This window comes from Dipodomys merriami, unplaced genomic scaffold (assembly GCF_024711535.1).
Source record: "Dipodomys merriami isolate MVZ:Mamm:240054 unplaced genomic scaffold, mDipMer1.0.p SCAF_6, whole genome shotgun sequence".
NCBI lineage: Eukaryota > Metazoa > Chordata > Mammalia > Rodentia > Heteromyidae > Dipodomys > Dipodomys merriami.
In genome coordinates this window covers 6,991,887-7,005,303 of record NW_027206179.1, presented here as the reverse complement: position 1 = coordinate 7,005,303, position 13,417 = coordinate 6,991,887, and the positions used below count along the sequence as shown (strand labels likewise).

General features: G+C 45.9%; 1 protein-coding gene across 1 annotated transcript in view; it reads left to right on the top strand.

The window, feature by feature from the left end:
- Positions 1 to 9,373, top strand: part of Elavl1 (ELAV like RNA binding protein 1) — a 43,265-nt gene extending 33,892 nt beyond the window's left edge. Inside the window, exons 5-6 of the mRNA XM_070002426.1 lie at positions 2,966 to 3,191; positions 7,804 to 9,373. Coding sequence (XP_069858527.1) covers positions 2,966 to 3,191; positions 7,804 to 8,128 — 551 coding nt within the window. The 3' untranslated portion in view covers positions 8,129 to 9,373. The remainder of the gene's footprint in view (positions 1 to 2,965; positions 3,192 to 7,803) is intronic.
- The last annotated feature ends 4,044 nt before the right edge of the window (positions 9,374 to 13,417 follow it).

Below are 13,417 nucleotides of genomic sequence, written 5' to 3'. Positions count from 1 at the left end.
GAGGTTAAAGAAGCTGAGGTGTTCCTTAAAAATCTTCACATCCAGGGCTGGGAAGGTGGCTCAGTGGTAGAGTGCTTGCCTAGCATGCATGAGGCCCTGGGTTTGATTCCTCAGCACAGCATAAGCAGAAAAAGCCGGAAGTGGCGCTATGGCTCAAGTGGTAGAGCGCTAGACTCTGAGGGACAGCGCCCAGGCCCAGAGTTCAAGACCCACGACCAACCAAAAAAAAAAAAAAAAAAAAATCAACATTCTGGCATTTATAGTTCAGGCCCCACAACCAAAAAAAAAAACAACACATCCTTAGCCAAAAGAACTTGATTTTTTTTTTTTATTTCTTTGTTTTATCCTTCTTTGTGAATTTTGTTGTTCCCATGTGTAGAGATTGTGCCATTTCTTGGTGTCTGCTCTGTTTTGTTTTGTTGGTCATGGGGCTTGAACTCTGGGCCTGGGTGCTATCCCTGAGCTCTTCAACTCAAGGTGAGCTCTCTATCACTTGAACTACAGGGCCATTTCTCATTTTCTGGTGGTTTATTGGGGATAAGAATCTTACAGACTTTCCTGCTTGGACTGGCTTTGAACTTCGATCCTCAGATCTCAGCCTCCTGAATAGCTAGAATTATAGATATAAGCCACCAGCACCCAGTGAGGTGTCTGCTCTTAAATCCTGAAATCATTAGAACAACTAAAAACACACAGCCATCTTCAAAAAGTTTGTTTGTCAAAAATATATTTCTAGCTACTACATGAAATGCCACTTTTTTTTTTTTAATTTTGGTACTGGGGATTGAACCCAGGATACTTGCTAGGCAAATGCTTTGCCAGTGAGTTATATCCCAGCCCTTTTTTTTTTTTTTTTTCTGATCCTGCGACTTGAACTCAGGGCCTGGATATTGTCTCTGAGTTTTGTTTGTTCAAGACAAATGCTCTTCCATTTGAGCCACAATGCCACTTCTGGCTTTTTTGCATAGGTTACTGGAGATAAGAGTCTCATGGAGTTTCCTGGCTTTGAACTTCGATCCTCAGATCTCAGCCTCCTGAGTAGCTAGGATTATGGGCATGAGCCACTCTTTTTTTTAATTTCTTTCCTAGTTATTTTCTTTCATTTCCTTTAGGCTGTTTTCATTGGACATTGCTGTGTAAAAGCACACAAGGAAACCACACTTACACACATACTTACTCTGTGCGTGTACATGGCCTTAGGTCTTGAGGCATGGAAGAAGGTGGCTGGAAGACTGAGAGCACAGATTTCACCCCAGCTAGTCTGATTTTAGAGCTGGTTTAGTTTTCCATGGCTGACTAAGCTGTCATTCATGCCACATAGGAGTGAATAAGAAGTGCTAGCCAAGTGTATGATTTCAGGTTTCCCTTTGAATTTGAGATGTGAATATGAAAGGCACTAGAACCTTCCTTGCACATGGTATATGGCTAGGTCTGACGTAACTGACTCCGTGGTTGCCCCTGTTGGGTGCCTTTGAAATGTTCTGTTTTGTTTTGCGTTGCGGGGAGTCATACCCAAGGCCTCATACATGCTAGGCAAGTATATTTAAGCAGTCATTGAGAGGTTGAAGCAGCTTCAGCTGGGCTTTTGGGGAGTAGGCTATGATCAGGGAAGATTTGAAAGATAAGAGTTTGGGTGTGAGAATCAGGACTCCCCCTGGCTACTATTTGCGTGGGCATGGAGGCGATGAGGAAGAGACTTGAGAGCAGCTACCCAGAGCCATTTTCAAAAAGTGAGTCCCTGAAGGCCCTGTTCTGTCCTGCTTTATTTGTTGTCATTCACCAGACACACAAAGCCTTGGTCTGAAGAAGAACCCCAGCATCATCCTTGCTGGTCTTGAGAAAGAAAGTGTTTAGCTGAAGTTAGAGCAGCCTCTCCTGCTGGGCCACACCCATGAGTCCAGCCCAGAGATGTCACTCAGACGGGTCCCTCACGGTCACCTCTCCCTGACTCCAACGGCTTTCTTCCCAGAAGAACATTTCAGTCCCTGCCACTGTCATTGTATCCACTTTTGCCTCATTCTTGAAGTTCTTCAAGGGACAGAATTAACCCATTTTCTCCCCCCAGGAGTCTAGAATGTAGATGGAGAGTAGATGAAAGCTGACTGGGCTCTTCCTCTGGGATGACCAGATGCTGCCTTCGTAGTCAAGCCTCGGGTCTCAAGCTGCTCTGTCAAGGGGTTTGGGTTCCAGTGAGGGACTAGAGCTTGCCTTCAGGGTACAGGAGGAGGGGACCCCCCCTACCCCTTGAGATGTACTGACACTTCCCACACAGGAGCCAAAATAGAGCTCCTGACTCAACCTGGGTTCCTGCTCTGTTGTCTACACTTGGGCAGTTGTCTGCAGAGAAGGCAAGTGGCCCAATTAGTTTCTGAGGACTCTGGTGGGGGATGAGGGGCCACTGATTAGGGATCCTGGGCCTCACTAGAGAGGTTCCAGGAGACAGATGGCATGATAGGTGAGAAAAAGCTTGGGGGGAGGGGGCTCAGGTGAAGGAAAAGGTGTAGGCTCAGGCTAACACTGAGGGCCAGTGGTGCCCTCCACCTGCCCTTCACTCCTTCCTCACAGTGGGTGTTCAGAGGCAGCTGGGACAGAGGCCCAAAGCCCCTGACTTGGGTCCACACTAGCTCATCATGCTGGGCCGTGCTTCTGGTAGCTTAAGTAGTGACAGGACACAGTCCTGGGGTGGCTTTCTTTTGAAAAAAGCATGCCATCAAAGCATGTTCTGGTACTGAGACAGTAGAGTCCTTACTTCGGCTTGAAGAAGTCTGAAACCTAGTCAATTGGTTTTCTTTAATCCGTTCATTTGTTTTCATATTTAGGTTTGATTTTTTTTTCTTAATTTCATTAACCAGGTGTTCAGTTTGAACCACAGTAGACTGACTTGACTTTTGCTTTTCAGTTTTTATGAGTACTTTTGTTTTTTTTTTTTTCCCCCTAATTCCATTTTTGTTGGTTTGTTAAAAAGGTTTGTCCAGAGGGGTTGCGTTTATCCGGTTTGACAAACGATCGGAAGCAGAAGAGGCAATTACCAGTTTCAATGGTCATAAACCCCCAGGTTCCTCCGAGCCCATCACAGTGAAGTTTGCAGCCAATCCCAACCAGAACAAAAACATGGCGCTCCTCTCCCAGCTGTACCACTCACCCGCAAGGCGGTTTGGAGGCCCCGTGCACCACCAGGCACAGAGATTCAGGTGGGTCCAAAGGTTGGCATGTCGCCGGTCTGTTCCTGGCCAGCCACACTACACGGAGGCCTATTGTGCAGTGGCCATACATGCTGGAAGACCCTGAGACTGCAAGGCTGGTCCTAACCTGTACCCCAGGATCGTTCCCTTGTCACAAAAAAAATCTGTGCCCTTACCATTTATACTTGTCCCTTGATGTCCCTGGGGGACTGGTGCCAGCACCCCTACAGATACAGGGCATCGTGCTGTCCTTGTGACCCCATGCACATCCTCCTGCAGGCTTGGAATCATCTTAGGATGACCTCATACCGAGTACAGTGGATGTGCTGTGGGAACAGTTGTTTCGAGAACAGTGACAAGAAAAAAAGTGTACTTACCCAAAAAGGCAGGACAATACAAGCACAATTTTTTCCCCAAATAATTTTCAGTCTGTGGTTGATTGAATCACTGGACACAGAACCCATGAATACAGAAGACCGACTGCTTATTCTTCCATTGGGAGTTGAGAAGATGCCACCAGCTCCCATAGGCTCCAGGAGGGGCGCATACTGTACTGCTAGTCAGGGCAATCGAGCTGTGAGGTTAAAGGTCCTTCATGTCTGTGGGAAAAGCTGTTCCCAACTCGTGATTCGGTGAGAGCAGTCCTTTGTCTCGAGTTTTTAAACAGGTTTTGGACATTGGGCCAGTGGCTCGTAATACCAGCTCTTTCTACCTAGCTCGCTTTCTTGTTACACCTTGCATTTCATACCTGCCTGTTACGTGCCTTGCTGCTTGAAAGGCCCTGTCCAGAGGGGAGTAGCTTTCTTTGTCTTTTCATAGTGTAAATAGTCCTAGTTGCTAGATTGGAGTAGAGACAAGACAATAGAGTCAGAACTTGGATGCCAGGGTCTGAGGTCCTAGAGCCTCAGGAGCAGTGGAGATCCCAGCTTAAGGGATGTTTTTGTTTGATTTGGATTGGTTTTGTCAGAACATCAAGCAGTGGCAAGGGCTGGCCTCTGGTGGATGAAAATTTCCCATCTTGGTTTTAGGCAGTGGATTGGGTAGATCTGCTTACAGCCACTGGTGCCGTCTTGGACAGTGTTAATTCCACCATGGAGTCTTGCAGAGTCTCAGGCTGGTTCCAGTTCCAGAGCTGGCCTGCTTTGGCCACCTAGTTTAAGACAGAGGCAGGAGAAGGTATAGGGACAGAATTGAGCTGGATTTTAAACTCCAGCTTGAGGAGTCTGGTAGTGTGAGTGGCACCTTCCTGGGGCAGGAGGGAGGGTGAATGGCAGCATGCAGGGAACAACCCTGGAGAATTAGGGGAGAGTAATGGAGATTATGGGGGAGACTTGGGTCACAGTCACAGAACTGGTAACGAGGAAACCCAAGGAAGTGGCATTGCCTCCATCAGGAAAGGCACAGTAGCCAAAGGATACGGTGACAAGAGAGGAAAAAGGGATGAGCAAGAAGTCAGCTGGAAAGGGGGGAAGGCATCCCTGAGACAGATGGAGGTAAGAAGAAAGGCCCAGAAGAGCAGGAAGCTTCAGTCAGATACAGTCACATCCAGAAAAGACCCAAATCAAGTCAGGATTCCTTCTGTTCCTTTAGAGATAAATGAAATGAGGGATTGGCATTCATAGCTGCTGTGGTCCAAGAAATCAACTCTTAACAACAGAAAAACCTACTGACAAGATTCCTTAGTGAGAGCCATTTTCAGGGGGTGGGGCATGGTGGTACACACCTGTAATCCCAGCATGTGGGGAAAAAGATGGCAAAATAATACCCCAGATTATTTTCACTCTCCTTTGTCCCTTGGGGTCCAGGGCCCCCTTAGATACCAAATCCACAAGTGCCCAAGTGCCAAATATGGAATGTAGTATTTGCTTAGAACCTGCACATGTCCTCTTATAGATTTCCCATCATCCCTAGATGGCTTATAACTCTTGATAGCACATAGGTGCCGCAGAGATGGTCAGTAACCTGTATTGCTGAACAAGAAAAGCTTGAACACACTCAGGATAGACACAGGCTTTATGTTTTACACATGTCTTCTTAGATGTGAAGTTTGTTGAATTGCAGATTTGGGGCAGGCTGTGTAAAAATTAGGGTGGCTGATGATGCAGGACCTCACTATTGGCACCTCATTCTGGTCATTTCTGTATTTATTTTGTTGGTTGTGGGGCTTGAGCTCAAGGCCTGGGTGCTACTCCCTAAACTCTTGCTCAAGGCTAGCAGTCCACCCCATTGAGTCACAGCTCCACTTGTGGTTTTCTGGTGGTTACTTGGAGATAAGACTCTCATGGCCTTTCCTGCCTGTGCTGGTTTTGAACCACAGTCCTCAGATCTCAGCTTTCTGAGTAGCTAAGATTATAGGTGTGAGCCACTAGTGCCCAGCTTTCCTTCCAGTCTTTTAGAAAAACAGTTGGCTTCACTCCCACAGACACTGAGGTGCCTTTTCCCATCCATGTCAGTGATATTTGTGGACTGAGAATATTAACCAGCTCGCACATCCTGGTGGGACTGCTTAAACTTTTGTTGTTGTTGTGCTTTTGAAATAATTCTCAACATCATATCTTGTTTTCTTCACTCTGTTAAAAAGAACTCTACAACCCGTGAGCCACACGTTGGGCCTAGTGTTCTTGCCAGTCTGTCTAGAGGGTGTTCATATTTAATGGCACCTGCAGGTACCCCCTCATCTAAGTGGGCCTGCAGGGTCTGTTGGCTGAAGCCCAGTTTCATATTGGGGAAAGTAATACTTCCCCAGTTGCATCCTGCAGCTCCAGATATTCTGTCTTCCTGAATATTATTCCTCCTGAATTTTTTGCCCCCCTTGGTCACAAGGCTGAGCACTATCCCTGAGCTCTTTTGCTGAAGGCTAGTGCTCTACTACTTTGATCCACAGCACTACTTCTGGTTTTCTGGTGATTAATTGGAGATAAGAGTCTCATGGACTTTTCTGCTTGGGTCTGGCCTTGAACCACAGTCCTCAAATCTCAGCTTCCTGAGTAGTAGCTAGTATTACAGGCATGAGCCACAGGCACCCAGTTTTCCCCAATATTCTTAAATGGGCCTTAAGGCCACTACCATTTCTATTTATGACATGTCTTGGGCAACAAACTAAGAATTTCATCATACCTTAATCCTAACTACAGTGTCCATGTGTTTTTTTAGCTTTTGGGTTTTTGGTTTTTTGGGTTATTTTTTTAGAAAATGAAAGGATCATTGTGGAAAGGGCTCTCTGAGTTGGTCAAGTTGACCCTTAGTTCACAGCCCTCAGTGGTTTGGCCCTGGTTCTCCCCTTGCCCCCTTTGTCGGTTACTGGGCTTGAACTCGGTTACTGGGCCTGGGACACTGTCCCTGAGCTTTTGCATTCAAAGCTAGCGCTCTACCATTTGACCCACAGCACACTTCTGGTTTTCTGCTCATTCATTGGAGATAAGAGTCTCATAGACTTTCCTGCCTGAGTTGGCTTCAAACTATGATCCTCAGATCTCAGCTTCCTGAGTAGTTAGTAGTTAGTAGCTATGAGCCACTGATGCCTGACTTGGACGCTAATTGTGGGTGATTTGAGCCAACCCAGAGCTGTGGGAAGGAACTTCTTTGTGTCCTTTGGTGGCCCTGTGCAGGGCTGTGTTCTACTAGAACCCTGGACTGGCTGGATCCCTCTGAGAAGGGGTCATGATGAGAAGGACTTTGAAAAACAAGCACATGTACATGTTTGTGTACACACACAGAATGTGACAAGTTTCTCCCAGGGAGGTTGACAGCAAAGGACACCTAGAGCACTTTTGTGTGTGTGCTGATACTGAGCTTGAGCTCAGGCCTTGTGTTCTCACTTGGCTTTTTAATTAATGGCTGGTGCTCTACCATGTGCACCACGCCTCTAGTCCAACTTTTTGCCAGTTAATTGGAGATAAAATCCCATGGATTTTTCTGCCCAGGCTGCCTTTGAGCCACAATCCTCTTAAGTCCAAGCCTCTTAGGTAGCTGGAATTACAGGTATGAGCCACCAGTGCCTGGCCAGGATGCTTTTACCTATATAGGAAGATGTAGAAGAAGCCCTCATCATTTAAAACATAGGAAGCAGGGCTGGGGATGTAGCTCAATGGTGATGTGTTTTCCTTGCAAGTACAAGGTCTTGGGTTCCAGGCCCAGCACCACAAAAATTAAAATGGGGGGAAATACAGAAACAACTCCTCCCCCCTCTGCCACCCACACATAACCTCCCCCACAGCTGGAGGAGTGGAGGTGGCTCTGTCAGGTGGCTGTGACTGGGGCCTCAGAGTCTGCTCCCCACACACCAGGGGGCCCACGCCTTCCCTGCTGTGTTCATTTCCTCTCGGACTCAGTGTAGTGTGTGCTCATCTGCAGAGCCTAGGCTTAAAAAAAAAAGACATAAAAGTAGGAGGAGGGCCATAGCGATCGGGGAGGGGTAATGAGAGGGTGGTGGAGGGTGAAGATGGCAAAAATACCACATATATTTGTGTCCTTTGTATAGTTAGTGCAGCTTTTGTTTTTCAAGTCCTCCTGGTACCCAGTCTTGAGTGGCTCCAGCGGGGCAGAGCAGGCTCACAGAGAGCAGGAAGGCCCCTGCCCTCCTGTACCCACCTTCACTAAACATGTGCTTTCTGTTTGCTAGGTTCTCCCCTATGGGTGTAGATCACATGAGTGGGATTTCTGGTGTCAATGTCCCCGGAAACGCATCTTCGGGCTGGTGCATCTTCATCTACAACCTGGGGCAAGACGCGGATGAGGGCATCCTCTGGCAGATGTTTGGCCCCTTTGGCGCCGTCACCAATGTGAAAGTGATTCGTGATTTCAACACCAACAAGTGCAAAGGGTTTGGTTTTGTGACCATGACAAACTATGAAGAAGCTGCAATGGCCATAGCAAGTCTGAATGGCTACCGCCTGGGGGACAAAATCTTACAGGTTTCCTTCAAAACCAACAAGTCCCACAAATAACTCGCTCATGCTTTTTTTTTGTACGGAATAGATAATTAAGAGTGAAGAAGTTGAAACTTTTTTGTTAGTGTACAACTCATTTTGCGCCAATTTTCACAAGTGTTTGTCTTAGCCTAAATGAGAAGTGAAAAGGTTTTTATACTCTGGGATGCAACCGACATGTTCAAATGTTTGAAATCCCACAATGTTAGACCAATTTTAAGTTTCTTAAGTTATTTCCTTTAAAATCTATATTAAACAGAAACCTAAGTAGACTGCATTGACTAACCAGTCCCTCTGGATGGTGGTGGAACCGAAGCATGCTTTAACACTCGTCACTCGCTGTCTCCACAAACTGGATTTTAACCAACGATCCTTTAGTTTTAGTTTTTCATCTAAAGATGTTAGATTCCAAGTGTGTGGTTTTCTTTTTTTTTTTTCTTTTTTTCTTTTTTGTTTTGGTTTGGTTTTTTGTTTTTGTTTTTGTTTTTAAGTGATTTATGCTTTGGTTGACAGGAAATTGATTTCTCAAGGGATCCCGCTGCCACCTCCTGCTCACTCAGTCCCGGGCTCTGCCGAGGTCCTGGAGGTGGCAACAAGACCTGTCCCGGGTGGGTCGCCGCCACGGAGGGCTCCCACTGGGAGCCACCCACTGGGCCTGCCCAGCCCCTCCTGAGGACACAAAGGTGTTCCCTACGCCTGGGCACCAATGGGAACGGACCAAAGAGTTTCAAGGAAACTCCAGTATATTCCAGAGTCAGACCTGAGCTCCAGGCACACCTGAAGATGTGTTGCTCCTCTGACACCCCCAGTTTCTGTCCCCACATTGCATGCACAAGTGCCCCACACATCGGATACTGTTGTTCACCATTTTTCCTGTTTCCAAGAGCATTTAACACAGCTCGAATGCGCAAGATAACTGATTGTTAACAACACGTAAACATTTGAGCATTGTATTTCTCGCATCCCTCCTTGTGAGCGCTAGACTTTTTTTCTATCTTAGTCAGATTTCGTTTTGGAACTTTGCTTTCGTATGGACACTCAGCAGAAAAGTACTTCTTGCCAGTTATCTATTAACAAAAAAACAAACAAAAAAAAAAAACCTTTGATTTGTAGTTTTAAAGATTAACCCTCAAAAGTTCTCTTTATAACTGCCTTGACGTTTGGGGTTGTTCTGTTCTGTTAATTTTCTTTTGCTTTTTTGTGTTTTTTGTTTGTTTTTACTTTTGCATTTAAGACCATTAAATTTGATTTTGTTTTGCTCGAGTTTTGTTTTGTTTTTTGTTTTATTCTTTTCTTTCTTTTTGGCTAGGGAAGGCACAGACAAGCCCAGCATTCAGGGAGGAGTCGTAAGACAGTAAGAAGCAAACACTTAGTCCATGGCATAGAAACACGTCATCATGGATTGGTGGTTCTTCACCTCGGAGCTGTAGGCAGGCTTGGAGGGGAGGCCTGTGCAGGAGCAGGGGCCTGTGCCCCCGCAGCTCTTCTGGAAAAATAACTGCTGTATAGAAAGACTCAGTACCAGCAGCTCTTAGCCTTGACACGAGACTGAAAGGTGTAAAGGCCGGCTGTTTTGTAGTTCTCCATATCTAGGATGATGACAGTTAATTTATCTGTTTATTTATCTAGCTCTATTTATTTATTTATCTAGCTCTATTTATATATTTATTTATGTGAAACCTGGGTGATAAGATAAGCACAGGGCCTCGAGAGCAAGTCAGCATCTTAAGAAGCCCTTGGACAATTTGAGGCTGCCTGGCCAACTACCCCTTGCCCTGACCTTCACAGAAGGTCACAGAAGAGGCAGCCACAAGCCCCGAGGTTTTATCTTAGAAAAGTGGACCAAGTGCTGTGCAGGCTCCTCCCCAGAAATTCCAGATCCTCACTCAGCCAGCCTGTGGGGCCTCCTTCTAGAACCCGGAATCAAAGACCTGGTTGCCCCCAATCTCACACCAAAGGTTCCCTCTGTTGCCCCAGGGGGCTCCTCACCCAGAACCAGAATGTTTTCCAGGAAACATAGGCCTTTCTGGTTTCTTGGACCGACATCTGGGTGGATGTGGAATTCCCAGTCCAGGGCTCCCCTAGCTCCTGCACATTCTTGCAGCTGTAGCTCGGTTCCTCCCACAAGGGGCTTCTGACTTATGGCCAGCTCCTCAGTTGTGCCCTTCCCCTCCCTCCTGTTTACCCCACTCATGAGGGAGCCCCCCCACCTGGAAGTTTCTCACATCCCTCAAACCTTCACTTTCTATGGTCTCCACCACTCCCAACAGACTTCTAGCTACAAATTCCAGTGCATTGCATGGGACCTTGAATTTGCCAATGTATGGAAGGACTCAGCCTCCGCAGTTTCCACTCCATCAAACAACTAGATGCAGGTCCTGGGCTCAGAGTTCAGTATATATTTCTGGGCAGAGGGACTGTCCTCAAAACCCAGGTTCAAGGTATGGCTTAGAGGTCAAGCATTTGCTTCCTTTCATATGCAAGGCCCTGAATTCTATCCCCAGAACTGGGGAGTGGTGGGGAGCAGGGAGAGAGGAGAGTAGGACCAGAAAGAAAATTAAAGTCATAATCCAAAAGAAACAATTACTTAAAAAGCTTCAGACATAAATTCATCAAATTTGTATTGAGCGGGGGAAAAAAAGGTCATTTGGGAATTTGATGGAAAGGAATAAAGAACAGATAATGGTAGTTGATCAAAAATGTGGTTTGGCAAATATCAAAGAGGTTTTGGTTGAATTCTTTTTTTGGCCCATGTCATTTCCCCTTGGTACTTACTCTGCCTTACTCAGGCAGCTCTAAACTCATGAATCTGTTCTCACTTTGCTATTTGCTGATTCAGCTTTTCTGTGTAATGTGCCAAGTTGTGGATTTGGGGGGGGGGAGGAGGTTCAGTGACTGGTTTCCCCCACAGCCACATTTCCTGACTTGCCTAAAAGTCAGGCTTCTTAGAGGCTCTGTGCAGAATGGTGCTGGATGAGTTCTGCCTCCTCCTGGTGAGTGAGTCTCCTTGGCCAAGGGCAGCTTGCCTTAACCTCTGAAAGTCTGAACTTGGCATTAGTTCAGGAAATCCCAGGAGTTTCAGGGGCTGAATCATGTACTGGGCAGAAGTAGATGATCCCCAAGATAGTTAGTGGCAGTTAATTACCTTCTCCAGTTTGCCTCCAAGTGACAGTGTGTAGACTATAAGCTATTAAAAAGACAGGACTTCTCCCAGTGTACTATCAGATTTGTAAATGTAAGTTCTATCACTCAGCTGCTCGATTTCAGGTTAGATTCAGCCTGATTGTATTCTGCATGCTTTGTGCAACCAACTCCTGCACTGGATGAGAGAGAGAGAAGCTGACAAGAGGCTCTGTAAGATCTTTACCCTTCCCCCATCTCCCAGGAGAGACCCCTAGGGTTCATTTCACTGATGGGAGGTGGGGGGGGGCTTATCCCCCAAGCTTCCTGAGCCACAGTGAGACCACAAGTGTTTTCTGTTGAGTGGCACTAAATGATTGACACATTCTTAGAACAGAATTTGCATCTGGGTCCCAAACAGGGAGATTACCCCGCCCCCCTTGACTTCTAATGATTGTATTATATTCCCAAGAACCTTTTGGTGATAGGGTTGAGGATTTTTTTGTCTTGGTTATTAAAAGAAGGAAATGATTTGATTTGTTTCTTATAAGTCACCAGCCATAAGCATCTTCAGTTAGGCTGCAGGAGACTTTGAGCGGACTGTGTTTTCCTCCCTAGAAGAGAAGTGGCGGTTCCGCTGGCTGGGGGCCCCCCTTTTCCCACGTGATGTTCCCTTGTCAGTGATTTGCTTGGGGGGAGGGGCGCAGATAACCAGCTGACCCCCATGTTGTACAGTAGATGGCTAGACCTTTTGTATATTAGTGTGCTTTAAGTTATTGATTTGTTTTATATGAAATAATTTATTTTTCAGGTACCTTTTTTTTTTCATTTTAACTTTGTTTTTACATGGGTTTGTTTTCAATAAAGTCTGAAACTGCTGTCCAAAAGTCAACAATAAAATGAATGCCATTGTGTTCTTTGGAAGATGTTGATGTAACTAGTTTTAAAACAACAACAACAGCAAAATCCTTATTAATTTTCCAGAAAAAAAGAGTGGGAGGGGGAACCCTTATCAGTTTTCCATCTCCCCATTGCTTTTTTTTTCCCCCTCTCTCATAGAATCCTTGTGAATAAATGTTCTTGAGTGTTTTAGAAGGGAAAAAAAGCAAACCTAGATTTTGATAATTCAGAAGATTTCAGATTAATAAAAGAAGCTTTGAAAGAAGACCATTTTTCAAAATTTTAGTGAAGTGTGAATATTTTTTTGTCAATGGCTTTCTCAAAGAGAATGAAACTTTTGCACCATTTTCAGAGTTTTTATAGAGATGCCAAATTGATATATTTACATGTAATGGAAACATGAAAAAAAGTTTTATTAAACAATTGTTCCTAGCTGTGTAGACATTTTAATTCAGTTTCCAAAGCTCTCAAAAGCGTATTTTTGAAGTACAGAGTGGTACGGTTTGGGTGTTACTGATGGCTCCACCTGAGTCGCTTGTCTGAGTACTCAGTCCCTTTCTGCAGGTACTGGCTTTGTGTCAACTGCTGTATGTTACCTATGACTGGAAATCTGTGCTATTTTGGTAATAAATGAAGTGGGATAACAGATGCGTCGGTGTAGGGTGATCGATCCTGTGTGACTTGGGAGTAGCCAGTTGTCCAGTGAAGCATCACGTGACAGCCTGGACTAGGCCACAGCCTCAGCCGTGGACAGCTGGGCATGCGCTGTGGTGGCCTCTTTCATGGCCCTCCTGCTCTTGCCTGGAAGTTTCCTCTACATTGGAGGAGCTCATTAACCACTGCCTCCCCTTAGTTCTGTTCCCCATAGTTTGGACTCCCTTTCCCTCATGAGGATCTACCGCTTTCTTACCCCAGGTTGGGCCATTATAGTGCCAGTCCTAAACCTAAGCCAGACAGTGACTGGCACTCACCTCCTTTGGTGACAGGAAAAGATATAACCATCGCTCTACCCAGAGGTGGGATGGCCAGTGGTCTCAGGGTGACAGACACCTTAGCCTAGGGATGCCAGCCTGTTTCCTTAGGCCTCCTATCAGCTTCTTTCCCTAGGGGAAAGTCACCGCTGTTGGTGACGTCCACTGACATGTACTTTGTCTCTCCAGGGGTTTTCAAGTTGTCTTTAGACTGTGGACCAGAGAATTTCTAAATCTGCCTTTCACCTCTCATCCAGTCCATGCCAAATAGGTTTTCTCATGTTGGAGGATTTTGCTGCAGGGCCCTGAGAGGAAG